The sequence below is a fragment of the Vigna angularis genome, chromosome 2 (genome assembly GCF_016808095.1).
Source record: "Vigna angularis cultivar LongXiaoDou No.4 chromosome 2, ASM1680809v1, whole genome shotgun sequence".
Lineage (NCBI taxonomy): Eukaryota > Viridiplantae > Streptophyta > Magnoliopsida > Fabales > Fabaceae > Vigna > Vigna angularis.
The window spans coordinates 46,971,966-46,987,289 of NC_068971.1; the positions used below are offsets into that span (position 1 = coordinate 46,971,966).

Sequence of the window (15,324 nt, forward strand, 5' to 3'; positions counted from 1 at the left end):
CTTTGTAAATTTTACATAAGATGGTAAATATACACGGTCTCCATCTTCATGATCACGACTCACAAAAAAGGTAAAAACTGAAGCAAACAACAATGGCGAACCCAGAGGGTAGTAGCAGAGGTTCAAGATGGTCACTTAAGGGAACCACTGCTCTCGTTACTGGAGGCACACGTGGAATCGGGTTCTTTTTTTCCCTTCTCACTCTCGTTTATGTTTTTATTCTGTTTGTTGCATCATGCATGAAGTGAATTGGGTTTCTTGAATCCGGGGTTTGTTAAAAAGACTTAAAAGTTATTGTTTTTTTTTTCTGGGTTTGATCTGGGTTCACTGTTGATTCAGGCATGCTGTGGTGGAGGAACTGGCGGAGTTTGGTGCCACGGTGTACACTTGTTCCAGGAATGAAGAGGAGCTGAATGCACGCTTGAAGGAATGGAAAGAGAAAGGGTTTTTGGTTTCTGGGTCGGTTTGTGATGTGACTTCTCCAGCCCAAAGAGAGAACCTCATTAAACAAGTGGACTCTGCCTTCAACGGCAAGCTCAACATACTTGTGAGCCTTTCTTCTTTCTTATTTATATATTTGGAAATTGGAATATTTTGTCTTGTATTTGTGTTTGAAGTAGTTTAGAATAGTGGGCAGGATAATCTTTGTGTTCAGCTTTATAAAAAGTCATCACTGACATGAAATCGATCTCCTACATTCATGCATTCAAGAAAAGGAACTGTTGGATGAAGATCAAATGGTTCACATTTCAGAGAAATATCTTAAAATTGGATTTGGCAAGACGAAATTTGAGTTGTTCCATCATCCAGCGATTCTGGTTAACCAAATGTGGAATACAGGAAATCCCTTGCTATAGTACTATATATGTAATCTTAGAGTATGTGATAATAATATGATATATTTAAAATCAAGAAAATTATAATGTCAAGATGGATGTTAAGTGAGTGAATGTACCACTTACTAATTTATGGTGTGTATCGTCGTATGATGCTATCATGAATTTTAGTAACATCCTGGTAAAACACCCAGTTTATAAGTGTTTGTTCTTCATCCTTTTCCTGTGGTATATGCACTCTCAATTTGCAAGTGACTTGTAAATAAATAAATTGTCGCAATTTCTTGATATATTTTGCCTAATTAAGACTTTCTTATTGTTGTTTGAACCATGCAGTAGGTAGCATTAGTATCTGAACAATACCGTTAATAATTGAAAACATAATTAATAAGTTTTGTCTCTATGAACATCTTGTGAGCTTAGGTAAACAATGTGGGAACAACTGTGAGGAAACCAACAATAGAGTATACTACTGAAGATTATTCAAAATTGATGGCAATTAACTTGGACTCTGCATACCATCTCAGCCAACTTGCATATCCTCTTCTTAAAGCATCTGGAAATGGAAGTATTGTGTTCATTTCCTCTGTTGCAGGTCAGACAAGCGTAGCTTCTGGAGCCATTTATGCAGCAAATAAAGGTGGGTTGAAGAGTGTAATTATGTCATCTCGGGCTTTGACATAGATTACAAACTATTTTGAAATATATTGACGAAATAGATTCAACGCGCTGTTTTCTTCAGCTGCTATTGATCAGCTTTCTAGATATCTTGCGTGTGAATGGGCGAAAGACAACATAAGGAGCAACAGTGTTTCACCCTGGTATACCAACACATCAGTTCATACACAGGTAGTGCTCTATGTTTGATTTCGTTCAAAAACATCACTTTGAAAACTGTATGTTGTGATACATACAACCCAACCAGACAATTTTTTGGGTTATTTTAGAAATTGTCTATGGGCCCAATGCAATCATCATGGCATAAGTGTAGATGGTTGAGATTCCACATTAAAAGGATGTTTCGTGCTAACAAAACAAATTGCTGTGGCCTTAGTTTTTAAGTGGTGATGAATTATCCCTATATATATTATGTATGTTAGCATGATCATCAGTATAATAATTAATATTCAAATAACATCGATGCTAATTGTTATCATATATCTGACAGTTGCTTACAAATAAGGAAATTGTTAACGAGATAATATCTCGAACGCCAATAAAGCGAATTGCAGAAGCACATGAAGTGTCATCCTTGGTGGCTTTCCTTTGTTTGCCGGCAGCTTCTTACATCACTGGACAAGTTATTTGTGTTGATGGAGGATTTACTGTGTATGGATTTCAACCCAGCGTGAGAATTACATGAAAGAAAAATGGATTTTTTTTCTTGTTAGATTATGTGAACAAAGTGGTCACTTGAGTTTTGGACATGATCAATATGTTTTGAATGGCGAATGAATTATGTTAGTATTTTAAAGATAAATTTAGGTAGATATATTCAATACCTATAAGATTATGGGTGCACTCTCCTTACGTCTCGTTCAACGTATCTATAAACTATCTGTTAGTATCTAGTTAGTGTCAAGTGCCATTACCTAGTGTTCTTACTAGGGTCCTTAGTGCGGTTCTTTGGACATGTCACGTGACCGAAGTGGCTTTGAAGTCTCGAAAGTGTATTGCTGACACGTTTAAGTCAGTAAAAAAGTTTTTTCAATTACTATGATTATTTATATATGTGAATATTTTTTCAACAAATTTATTTTGAGTTGTTGAAGAATGAAGAGATTTAGTAGGTCTAAATTATATCTATTTGGGTCGGGTAGCTATACTTAGTTTAGTTTTTTATGTTTTCCTTTTTCAAAATATATTGTTTTTGGTATATTGAAAAGATTTTTAGTATATTTTAAAACATCAAAATAAACATGCATAAGTGAATTTTAAAGGAAAACATAAAACACCACAAAAATAACTTAAGTAAAAAATCTAAATTTATCATGACTTAGGCTGTGTTAGCATGCGTGAATTTATTATTACTAGGAATTGGCAACGGAAATGTGGGGGAATTTGACGTTTGTATCTAAAATTTACAAGTAACAAATGAACTACCTAATTCCAAATAAGTTAAAGAAATGTTCCTATTATATAAGTGAAGGAAGGTCATAATAAAGGAACTTGTCCATTTAGAAAGTAGTCATCACTTCTAAACTTATTGTAGAACTTTAAAATTAATATCACCATTTAAAATATATTTGATTTTTTCCCTAGTAATATATTTGTTAGTTCTCTTTTTAAATTTTTAATAATACATTTCAAATAATTTTTTTATGCTTAATTGTTTTAATAAAATGTGTTTAGAAAATTGGTGTAAAAGAGAAGAAAAAACAAGAAAGTTATATCGATTAATGGATACTTCAGAAACAAAGAAGTCATATGAGTCAGTAGAGATTTTAAAAACTTCAAAAAGAAAAGTAAAGAAGTTGTATAAGATAGTAACAACTTCAAAAGAATGGAAGTCCTATATGACGGTATAGACTTCACAACAAAGTCGTATGAGATAATAGAAACTTAAGAACAATTAAAAAACATTAAAATCATCAAAGGGAAACACAACTTCTTTATATGCTGAAGCCGTTAATGACATCATCTTTTCATAATAAAAAAATTAATCTACTGATTAATGTTAATCACGCTAAAATTATCATTATTGACAACTTTTTCTAGTTTAGTGAAATCGTACAAGAGTCATACGATTTCTTATTGGTAAAATGGAAAGATTGGTACAAGTCCCCATATTCATAATTTTTTTAAAAATATATCCATTTTCTTAATTGAAAAAAGTAATTACACCAAATGGATAAAAAAAAATCGTACAAAGTGATACCTAGTCCTTTTCTAAAACTACAAAAAGGAAACATGGGCCTAATCAGCAGTGACAACAACACACAAACAAGCCCCCAGAAATGGGCCCATATGGACATCAGCACCACCAAATATCTAAGGTGGTCGATTCGGCACAACATAAAACACTTTCCTTTATCTTGGTCAGAACTCACAACATACGCAAACAACTATGGCGAACCCAGAGGGTAGTGGCAGAGCTTCAAGATGGTCACTTAAGGGAACCACTGCTCTCGTTACTGGAGGCACACGTGGAATCGGGTTCCTAATTATTTTCATTTGCTCCTCATTTCTTTCTACACGTTCTCTCTGTCTGTGTGTGTGTGTGTGGATTTCATTAGTTGCATGAATTGATTTGGATTTCTTGATTCTGGGGTTTGTTATAACGAATTGAAGTTGCGATCTTTGCATTCTATTTTTTTTATGGGTGTGATGTGGTTTAACTGTTGATTCAGGCATGCTGTAGTGGAGGAACTGGCAGAGTTTGGTGCCAATGTGTACACTTGTTCCCGGAAGGAAGAGGAGCTGAATGCATGTTTAAAGGAATGGAAAGAGAAGGGATTTTCGGTTTCTGGTTCGGTTTGTGATGCATCTTCTCCAGCCCAAAGAGAGAATCTCATTAAACAAGTGGCCTCTGCCTTCAACGGCACGCTCAACATACTTGTGAGTCTTTCTTCTTTCTTTCTTTGTATATTCGGAAATTGGAATAGTTTGTTTTGTATTTGTGTGGAGAGTAGTTTAGAATAGTAGGCACCATAACCTTCAGCTTTACGAAATGTCGTCTCTAATTTATAGTTCATGAAATCGATCTCCAACATTCATGAATAGGATCTGTTGGATGAAGATCAAATGGTTCACATTTTAAGTACATATTTTAAAATTGGATTTATCAAGATAAAATATGAGTCTTCATCTAACTATTCTGATTGGCTAAATGCAATCTTAGAGTTTGTGATTATAATGACACAGCTCAAGATAGTACCTTTAAAATTAAGGAAACTATACTGTCAAAAGTGAATTGATGTACCACTTACTAATTTGTTTAGTGTTAAATTTCAAAACATTTTGGAGCTCCTCTACCTACCCTGTCATGTAGCCCGATGCAACTCGACAGCTCTGCCTCTGTTCAGGATAGTAGCAGGATAAACAGGGTGTTCAGCTGTATTGATGACTCTATTTTAATTTGGGATACTAGTTACTGAATTTGTTAGAGATTGATCTCATGTATTTCAATTCAAACAGGAGTTTCATTATGATGTGCATTGCCGAATATTGTATCATGTATTGTAATAACATTCTCATAAAACACTCAATGTGCTAGTGTTTGTTTTCCATCCTTTTCTTGTCTTACATGCACTCAATTTACAATTGGTTACTGGCTTATAAAACAAATAAATAGATAGTTGCAATTTCGTGATGTATTTTGCTTAAACAAGGCCTTCTTATTGTTGCTTCAAATCCATCCTGTAGGCAGCATTTTATCTGCACAATATAGTTAATAAGTGAAAACATAGTTATAACTTTGCCCTTTGGGATTATTGCAGCTTAAAAGTGTTAAAATTAAAAATGTTCAAATAGCTAGACTTGTTTCTCTTATGGGCAAGATTTCAGCACATGATAACTTTTGTTTCTATGATCATCTTGTGAGCTTAGGTGAATAATGTTGGAACAAACGTGAGGAAGCCAACAATAGAGTATACAACCGAAGAATATTCAAAATTAATGGCAACTAACTTGGACTCTGCATACCATCTGAGCCAACTTGCACATCCTCTTCTTAAAGCATCTGGAAATGGAAGTATCGTGTTCATTTCCTCCGTTGCAGGTCAGAGAAGTGTAGGTTCTGGAGCCATTTATGCATCAACTAAAGGTGTGTTGATATATAATTATGTCTTCTCCCGTTCAAACATTGATTGCAAACTATTTTGAAATATATTGACGAAATAGATTCATGGTGCTGTTTTCTTCAGCTGCAATGGATCAGCTTACCAAGTATCTTGCATGTGAATGGGCCAAGGACAATATAAGGAGCAACAGTGTTGCACCCTGGTATACCAAAACGCCACTTGCGGAAGCTGTAATGCTCTTTCACCCTGTCTATTTTCTGTTCCATGAGGACTAATAATTTGTTTTTGTTGGTCCTGTCAATATATATATATATATATATATATATATATATATATATATATATATATATATATATATATATATATATATATATATATATATATATATATATATAGTCTGTGCTTGAAGTTTTACATTCATGCTCCTTTCAAGTTTTAACTTATGTATTCAGCAACATAAGAGTATTAAGATAAAAAGAGTGTGTCTATCAGGCTTTACACCCTCTAGTCCTTTATATTATCGTATGAGGAAATCTAATTAGCCTGCATATTGAGATACCTCATTGAAGTGGGTTAATGTTAAGAACTTTAGAGAGGTCCAACGCAATCATCATGACATAAGTGTGCATATTGGAGAGATACGATAAAAGTGAGAGGGATAAGAATTTTCATCCCTTAAGCTAGTTTTTGGGTTGAATTAAATCCAATTATGTATAAGATGATATCAGAATCTATTAAAATATCCTTATAAGCTTTCTATGCAAGGTGTCTATCTAGTCTTCCAAACCTTAAGGTTAATTTTGTACCAAATCCAAAATTCTAAGAGAGCACATGAGTATTTGTGCTAACAGTACATTGCTTTGTCTTTGCTTTTTAAATGTTGGTGGTTAGATATATATTATTTTTAGATATCTTATATTTATCTTTTATCTTCAGTTACTTTGTTATTATTCTTTATTTTTATTTTGGATTTAGTTCATATTTTCTTTATTATAAATACAATATCCTATGTGTATTTTTCTACACAAGGGAAATTAATCTCATACATAGTTTTTCACTATATTCAATATGGTATCTAGAGTCTAAGCTTTTTTTGAAAAATTCATCACCCTGCCTTTGCAACTGTTGCCATAGTTAGGGTCGTTGCCGTCTGCCACCATCACCGTATGTTGTTGGAGCTTCAATTTTGACTAGCAACCACATGATTCTGCTCTTGGCCAGGCGACCCCAATGTTGTCGAGAACGCTGCCATTGGAGTCCGGATGTGCTCCTACGCGTCGGTCGAAGTTCACAAATGTCGTCTTTTCTAGCCGTGTGTGCTTCGTCTTCTTCGGCTCCGATCACTGTTGCTAGACATGCTGCAGCCTCCTCTCTCTAGATATGACCTTATTGCCTTGATTGGAGAACCTTATATTTTTAGGGTTTCTCTCTCTATCTCCTATTTATCTATGACTTCTTCGATTGCTATCTCTTCTGATCTCTTTTGCCACCATTGTGTCTGACTCATTCTTGGTGGGTATGTCACAAATCCTTATATGGCCTAAAACAGTCAGTCTCCTAGGACTTGGTTTGGAAAATTTAGCAATGTTGTTCTACAATTTGGTATGACTTGGTGTAAGACAGATGATTAAGTCTTTTATTGTCACTTGAGTGTTGGATGTGTCTACTTGATATTATATGTTGATGACATTGTTCTCACAGGCAATGACAACCATGACATGTCCCATATGAAACAACATCTTTGCAACCATATTCAGACCAAAGATCTTGGCAAACTCAGATCCAACTATAGTATTGTTATATCTTGAAGGAAGTATACATTGGATATTTTGGAGAAAACTGGGTTGATGAATTCAAAATCTGTTGACACACCCATGGATCCTAATATTAAATTGTTACCAAATTAGGGAGAGCCTATGTCAAATCCTGATTAGTATACAAGACTAGTTGGAAAATTGAATTATCCTTTTGACATTTCCTTTGCACTTGGTAAACCAATTTCTTAATTATTATTGGAATGTAGTCATCCATATATTAAGATATATTAAAAGATCTTCTTGAAAAGGTTGTTACATGATTCCAATAATCATATAAGAGTTGTTTGTTATTCAGACGATGATTGGGCATGATCTTTTGATAGAAGATCTACATCCAGATATTGTGTTTCCATTGGTGATAACTTGATCTCTTGGAAAAGCAAAAAACAAAGTGTTGTTGCAAGATCTAGTGCAAAAGCATAATATAGAGTTATGGTCTCATCCCCTTGTGAGCTTGTTTGGCATAAGCAATTACTTAGAAAATTACAATTTGGAGATGTCACTCAAATAACACTTATTTGTGACAATCAGGTTGTTCATCATATTAGTTCTAGTCCTCTCTTTCATGAAATGACAAGACACATTGAGATTGACTATCATTTTATTCGAGAGAAGATTGTATTTGGAGAGACATCAAGATTGAGTTAGTTAACTTAAGTAATTAGTTAGTATATATTTTCAATAACTCTTTACAACGATTGAGATTTAATTATATTTGTAACAATTTTGCTATTTAATTTATAACTTGAGAGAGAGTATAGATTTATTAGATTATTAGATATTGTATATAAATATCTTATCTTTATATTTTATTTTTAATTACTTTGTTATTATTTTTTATATATGTTGAGCTTAGTGATATTTTTTTATTACAAATACAATATTTTATGTGTATTTGCTACACAATAAAATTAATCTATATTTTTTTTACTGTATCTGTCCATGTAATGTATTTTAGCATGCTAATGGTTATAATTTATCTGGCAGTTGCTTGCAAACAAGGAATTTGTTAACGAAGTAATATCTCGTACGCCAATAAAGCGAATTGCAGAAGCACATGAAGTGTCATCCTTGGTAACTTTTCTTTGCTTGCCAGCAGCTTCTTACATCACTGGACAAGTTATTTGTGTTGATGGAGGATTTACAGTGAATGGATTTCAACCCACCATGAGAATTACTTAAATTACTTGAACCAAAATAAACATTTTTATTGTTGGATTATGTGAACGAAGCGGTGGCCACTTTGATCGGTGATTGAATTATTTTAGTAGTTTTAAAAATTTAGATGGTCATATTCGGTGCCATGATTGTAACATCATGGGTGCAGTAGGAGCTCCTTACACATCATTCAAGATATCTATCTATTACTATCTAACTACTGCCAAGTGCCTTAACACTGTATTCCAACATTATTGTGCTTCATCTGTCACCGACTGAATCAAATGCAGATCTTCCAACAAGTTTGACTCTTATCTCAAATGAAACCAATCACTAATGATGATTAATCTTATACCAAAATACATTTAACCTCTATAACAGGGCATGTTTATTGATTACTGATATGGGGTGAGTTATTAATATTGGGGTGGCAAAGTAAATCATGGATCATGGGTTTATATGTTAATTTGTTAGTATGGGTTGATCTGATATCTTAATATGTTAAAATTAGAGGTAATAACGTCAATAAGCCTGTCCAGTTTTGATTTGTTCAAAGGTTGGATTGGCTTGCTTGTGTAAGAAATACAAGTTAATTTCTCTTAATGTCATGCATAACATTTGGTCTGTGGATATTAAGTCAAAAGAGAAAAAAAAACATATACTCAATAAAATACTCATTCAAAACAAAATAATAATTATATTTTTTATTTTTTATTTTTTATTTTTTCAATTGTAATTGTTAAAATTATAAACATTGTTAATTATAAGGTTTAATCATTTAGAACATCCCTATTTCTGTAGGATTTTCTCAATTAGGTCCTCGTATTTTAAATTTTCTCAATTAGGTCTCTTATTGTGAAAAATTGAATCAATTTAGACATTGCTGTTACTTTCGCACCGTTAAAGGGGTGACACGTGTCAGTTTGTGGTTTTTTTGAATTTTTGAATTATTTTTTTAATTACTTTTATTTTTATTTTTTATTTATTTTTAATTTTTTTAAAATAAAATTTTTAAAATGCCACATGTCAAACTAATATTGTGCCACGTGGCAATGACAGTGTGACATGGCACTGACAGTGTCACGTGTCATTGTCAGGCTACGTGTCATTTTATTAGTTTCAATTTGGTCCCTGTATTTTTATTGTGTCTCAATTTGATCCCTGAATTATGTTATTTTGTCTTAATTTTAAAAATTAAACAATTTTTTCCCTCCTCAAATTCAAACAAAATTTAACAAATATTTTTATTAAAATTGATATTTTTATTAATAAAAATATCAATTTTAATAAAAATAATTGTTAAATTTTGTTTGAATTTGATGAGAAAAAAAATTGTTTAATTTTTAAAATTAAGACTAAATTGAGACAAAATAACATAATTCAGTGATCAAACTGAGACACAATAAAAATACAGGACTAAATTGAAACTAATGAAATGACACGTAGCCTAACAATGACACGTGGCACTGTTAGTGCCATGTACACTGTCATTGCCACGTGGCACAATATTAGTTTGACACGTGGCATTTTAAAAATTTTATTTTAAAAAAATTAAAAATAAATAAAAAATAAAAATAAAAGTAATTAAAAAAATAATTCAAAAATTCAAAAAAACCACAAACTGACACGTGTCACCCCTTTAACGGTGTTAGTGCGAAAGTAACGGCAATGTCTAAATTGATTCAATTTTTCACAATAAGAGACCTAATTGAGAAAATTTAAAATACGAGGACCTAATTGAGAAAATCCTACAGAAATAGGGATGTTCTAAATGATTAAACCTAATTATAATGAAAAATGTTAGGTTCACACATTTATGTGAATACTTAATTATATATAAGGATTAAAAGTATAATGGTTAAAAGTCACCATTGTTGCACAACCAGGCATTTCACTTTTCATTTAATATTAAAAATATATAATTTTGTTTTGTACTTTAAATTTATGCAAATTATGCGAGATGGGCTAAACGGATTAACAGATTTAAAAACTTAGTATGTCACTCACTCCATACACAAACAAATTTAAAAAAAAAAACTACGTGTTTGTTGAATTAGATTGGATTGTAACTTCTTTTATATTTATAAAATTTTGACTAAACAGTTGATTTTGGGATTGTTTTACTTTTAGTACAATAGTTATATTTTTAGTATAATTTTAATCCTTTTTAATTTTATTAATAATTAATACAAATAAGTATATACATGTTTATTAATTCAAATTAATTTTGAAGAATTTAAAAATTTTAAGTTTAAAGAAACAAAAAGAGCAAAAGTTTTTTCTTTTAAGGTAATGATATATCAAAATTAACTTTTTAAAATAATAAACACAGGATTTTATTTAAGACTAAAAATGTCTTTAACTACTTTAATTAATTATTAATAAACAATAAATAAAATTAAAATTTGTATATCTAATTATGATTTTTCTATTAATATTAAAAAATTTAATATTTATTATCTCAAATCAACTATCTACTTAAATTGTTATCTATGTATTTACAAAAAGTATATTTAGTTAATAATCAATTTTATTAAATATTTAAATATTTAAGGTAACATCTTTTTAATAGCACAAAATTAAAAAATAAGATATTTATTAATTATATATAAATTAAAAAATCTGCAATATAAATAAATGTTATTATAGTTATTTTAAGATATGATTATACATATATAGCTTTTTTATATAGTTTTAAAAAAAACTATAGTATAACAAGAAATATAAGAGTCATTCTTAATATTATAGAAAGGAAAGAAAAACAATCTAAAAAAGAGACGATGACAACACGTATATTTTCCGAAATAGATTAACTTATTCTCTCGTATAATTGATCATTGTAAAAGAAAAAAAATAACAAAAACAAAAAAATAAAAGAATAAAGAGCAAACTAATGTGCAAAATAGTTGGCCTAACTTAATCATAAAATATCAATTTATAAACTAAACACATATAACAAACAACAAGTCAAATATTCACACAAATAGTTGACACTAAACTCAATTATTTATATACATGTCTTTGACATAGTGCTTCAACATAGGTGTGCACTTGTAATAGTATATATAATCTGTAGAGTCAAACAAATGTGTGATTACTCTACCACTTATAAGGTTAGTTCCCTTCACGTTTATGACCAACAATTTAGTGGTTAGGATCTCCTATAACTTTCACTACATAACACATTATAATATATTTAGTTTGAATAATTATTAAAGTTCATGACACCTCCTTTCTTACCTCCAATATGTCAATGCATATATAAACAAAACCACAACCAATCCTTCTTGGATTTGTTCCAACCATTATTAGATAAAATCATATTAACATTCACAAAATCTCACATTAAAAACATATGTCAAAAGAGAACATATGAAAAATAGAGTTAGACTTTATTAATATTGCTTAACAAGAATATCTACTCGTTCAGCGAGTAGTGTCTAAAAGCACATTGATTGACCCAACTACTAGATAGCATCATCACTGGAAATTACAAACTTAAAGTGTTATAGAAGTTGCCCAGCAAGATTATATACAAATCAGTCATTCAAGCCCTACAAATAAGTCCAACAACATTCACCTATGCTATAAACCATCAGATTATATACAACTCAATTGCAATATCAACCATACAACATACACAATTTTAACATACAAATCTAAAGACATATCAAAACCCTAACTCAACTCCATATATCATATTTCATCAGACAACTCAATTACACAAACCAACTATTATATAAACATATCATAAGCAATTATAGGTTATCTATTAGTTAAAATCAATGTAATTAGTTTTCCTTACCACAAAAAATAAAAAGAAAAATTTAATTGCATTTTATTAAGTTAAATTTAATTAAAATTAAAATTAATTTATATTTTATCTGGTTAAATTTAATTAAAATTAAATTTTAATTTAATTTATATTATACTTTATATATATTTTTGTAATTTTATTTAAAATTTATTTTAAAAATTTATAAAATATATATTTTTAAATATTCATGGATATCCATGATACCTACGAGTTTTAAAATAATGAATGTTTTTTAAACGGATATCTACGTGAATAATAGACAAGTAAGAATGAATAAATTTCTTTTTTACTAATCGAATAGTGGATAGACACTTTCTGTATCTGACTCAACCTATTATCACGCTAATTATTAATAACAATTTAACTATCTTTACAATTATGAAACAAAATTAAGAATTAAATTTGTACTTTCTTATCTTAAAATTATAATAATTGCTTTGTTTTATCAAAATAAATAATAAAGAATAGTTCTTATAAGTAATTATGGAAATTAAATTTTTGTCTAAAGTACCAAAAATCTAGAAAAAACAAGTGATTCTCTTTTATAAAATAATTATGTTTTTATTTTAATAATAATTATATAAAAAAATATTTTTTATTTTATTGTTTTTAAAACTGTACGTATATATACTAGTACACTGAAGATATATACATAACATATATATGATTTTATTCACTATTTTTAAAAACCGTTATATTTCTTCACAAATTAAAACAACTACTGTTTATGGAAAATTTGGTATATTGATACAGTTAAAATTTATTAAAATAGACAAGTTTTAGATATGTTCAAAGATGTGCAATTAATTTCTATTTGAACTATTCTTTATTATTATTTTTTTATGAGATCTTTTATTATAATTTGTAGGTTTTTAATTGTCTTGTATACTTTTATTTTCATTTCATTTTATTACATTAAAATTTTATATTAGATGATAAGGACCTTATGAAATTTGGAGACGATATTCTTAAGTATTTAGGTTAATGAAATAAACCAATTATAATAATTAAATATATTTTTTAATTAGAGATTTTTTAAAAAGATATCCGTAAAAAGACTCCTCTTTATATAAGTAAATTAATTTCATAAAACTTCTTTAAAAATTTTGTTTAGTATGTTTTAAAAGACTTCACATTACATATAATTGTATTTAAATTTATATTTTATATTCCAACAAACATTCTGACATCATATAATTTTATTTATAATTTTAAATTTTATGTCATTTCAATATTTTTTCTGTCAGAAGAAAGTGTTCCAAGATCGAAATATCAAAAGAATGTAACCAATTACTGTATGGTAAGGGAAATCCTTGAGCTGTTTGGAGTTTATCGCCAATTGGATTTTGGATGACCAACCAGACGATGTTTTCGTTCACGTTATCTCTTATGCTGCACACAACTTGTTTGACTAATTTCTTCTTCTAATTTTAGTGTTTAAATTTCAAACCAAACTGGTAAGTTTTTCCTTCGGTAAAAAAAAGAAAAAGAAAAATCCAGAAGTCTTCCTTATCAAATCTGTAGTGTTCTCACATAAACCCAGCTAGCCAACCTGTACTTCAACTGCTATTAGTGACGTGCTATTGTTATGTTAAAAAGCTTGACTTCTCAGTTTTGTTCATTTATGTTATGAAAATGGATAAGGATGTTACATGGTGTTGCTTTCAAAGGTGCTATCTAATCAATCTTGAGACCACTTATCCCTACCGTTCCATATTTTGATACCATTTGAATTTTAGCCAAAAGACTTATCTCTTCCATATCTAGGTTTTCAGAATTTTATCATATCTCAACTTTAGGCATGGATGAGGTCACTTTTTAAAGCAGTGAAATACAATAATTTAAAACAACTTATTTTTTCGTTGTATTTGTATTTTAAATTAAAATAAGATTAAAAATTTAACTTATTACTCGTCATCTTACCCAATATATATTGTTTCAATACATAGCTAGGAAAAATTAAGGTTACTCAATTAGTTCATTTACCTTACAAGATAAAGTATGAAATATAGATTGTTATTTTTTAATTTAATTTGATTGTTGGTTATTAGTTCAAACCACCTTGATCTATTGTTTGTTTCACTTTATTTATTTAAAGACTAAAAAAACACAATGCACAATCAAATATACCCATTTATCAAATAGCTTTTAGTTGTTTTTTTATTCTTTTTTCTCTCATACAGCATGTGAGCTCATGGCTCTGACACAGTGTATTTAGTATATAGTGAATTGAAATAATTTTAATAAAAAATATTGAGAAAAGAGATTAGTTATAAACACTTCTTCACCCCTATAATACATATAATAATGATAACAAAAAGAATAATATAAAATAGATACAATTTATATATATTATTTATATTACTTAAAATTGATAGGAAAACAAAAATTAGAAGTTGACGTCTGAATGGAGATAAGATAGCAGTGGTGGAACAAACTTACATGTCTGCTATTTGGTTCTGAATTTCTGATTAAGTGATGATCGATGTGAAAATGACCATTGATGAACACACCAGAATTGTATCATGGATGACATTGGCCTAGATAAAGACACTAACCACCCATTGTGCCATATTTTTGTTACATATATACACAACCTGCATCTGTCACCCTCTTGAAATAAATTAACTATATGAATTTTATTTGTACATGCTATGACATTTTATTTAGTCCCTCAAGTTATTTTGTCTCCCTTTTTTAGAAGCATCTACTTTGTTGTAAGATGTGTTTTGTTCGAGATGTTTTTCTGGTTTCATTCTCACTTTTTTGGTTGCTTACAGTAGATTCATTGCAAAAGTAGCATCATTACTTACGTATTGGTGGCAGTGATCCCAATTCCCATGCTCATTTACAACACACACCAAAATTTCATTCAATCAAAGCTCAAAAACAAACAAAACCAAGACTATCTCAACAACTCATACACTGTACACACAATGTCATTTTGGTTATTA

The 15,324-nt window shown here is 29.7% G+C and overlaps 2 protein-coding genes across 2 annotated transcripts; both read left to right on the forward strand.

Moving 5' to 3' along the window:
• Positions 1-2,344, forward strand: LOC108329105 (tropinone reductase homolog At5g06060). Its single transcript, XM_017563134.2, has 5 exons — positions 1-181; positions 340-547; positions 1,260-1,476; positions 1,579-1,685; positions 2,005-2,344. The coding sequence occupies exons 1-5, from the start codon at positions 93-95 to the stop codon at positions 2,197-2,199; spliced, it is 816 nt and encodes a 271-aa protein (XP_017418623.1). The 5' UTR covers positions 1-92; the 3' UTR covers positions 2,200-2,344.
• A 1,501-nt stretch (positions 2,345-3,845) lies between these two features.
• LOC108329104 (tropinone reductase homolog At5g06060) lies at positions 3,846-8,855 on the forward strand. The gene is made up of 5 exons (XM_017563133.2): positions 3,846-3,992; positions 4,187-4,394; positions 5,385-5,601; positions 5,702-5,808; positions 8,383-8,855. Exons 1-5 carry the CDS (start codon positions 3,904-3,906, stop codon positions 8,575-8,577), a joined length of 816 nt encoding a protein of 271 aa, XP_017418622.1. The 5' UTR covers positions 3,846-3,903; the 3' UTR covers positions 8,578-8,855.
• The last annotated feature ends 6,469 nt before the right edge of the window (positions 8,856-15,324 follow it).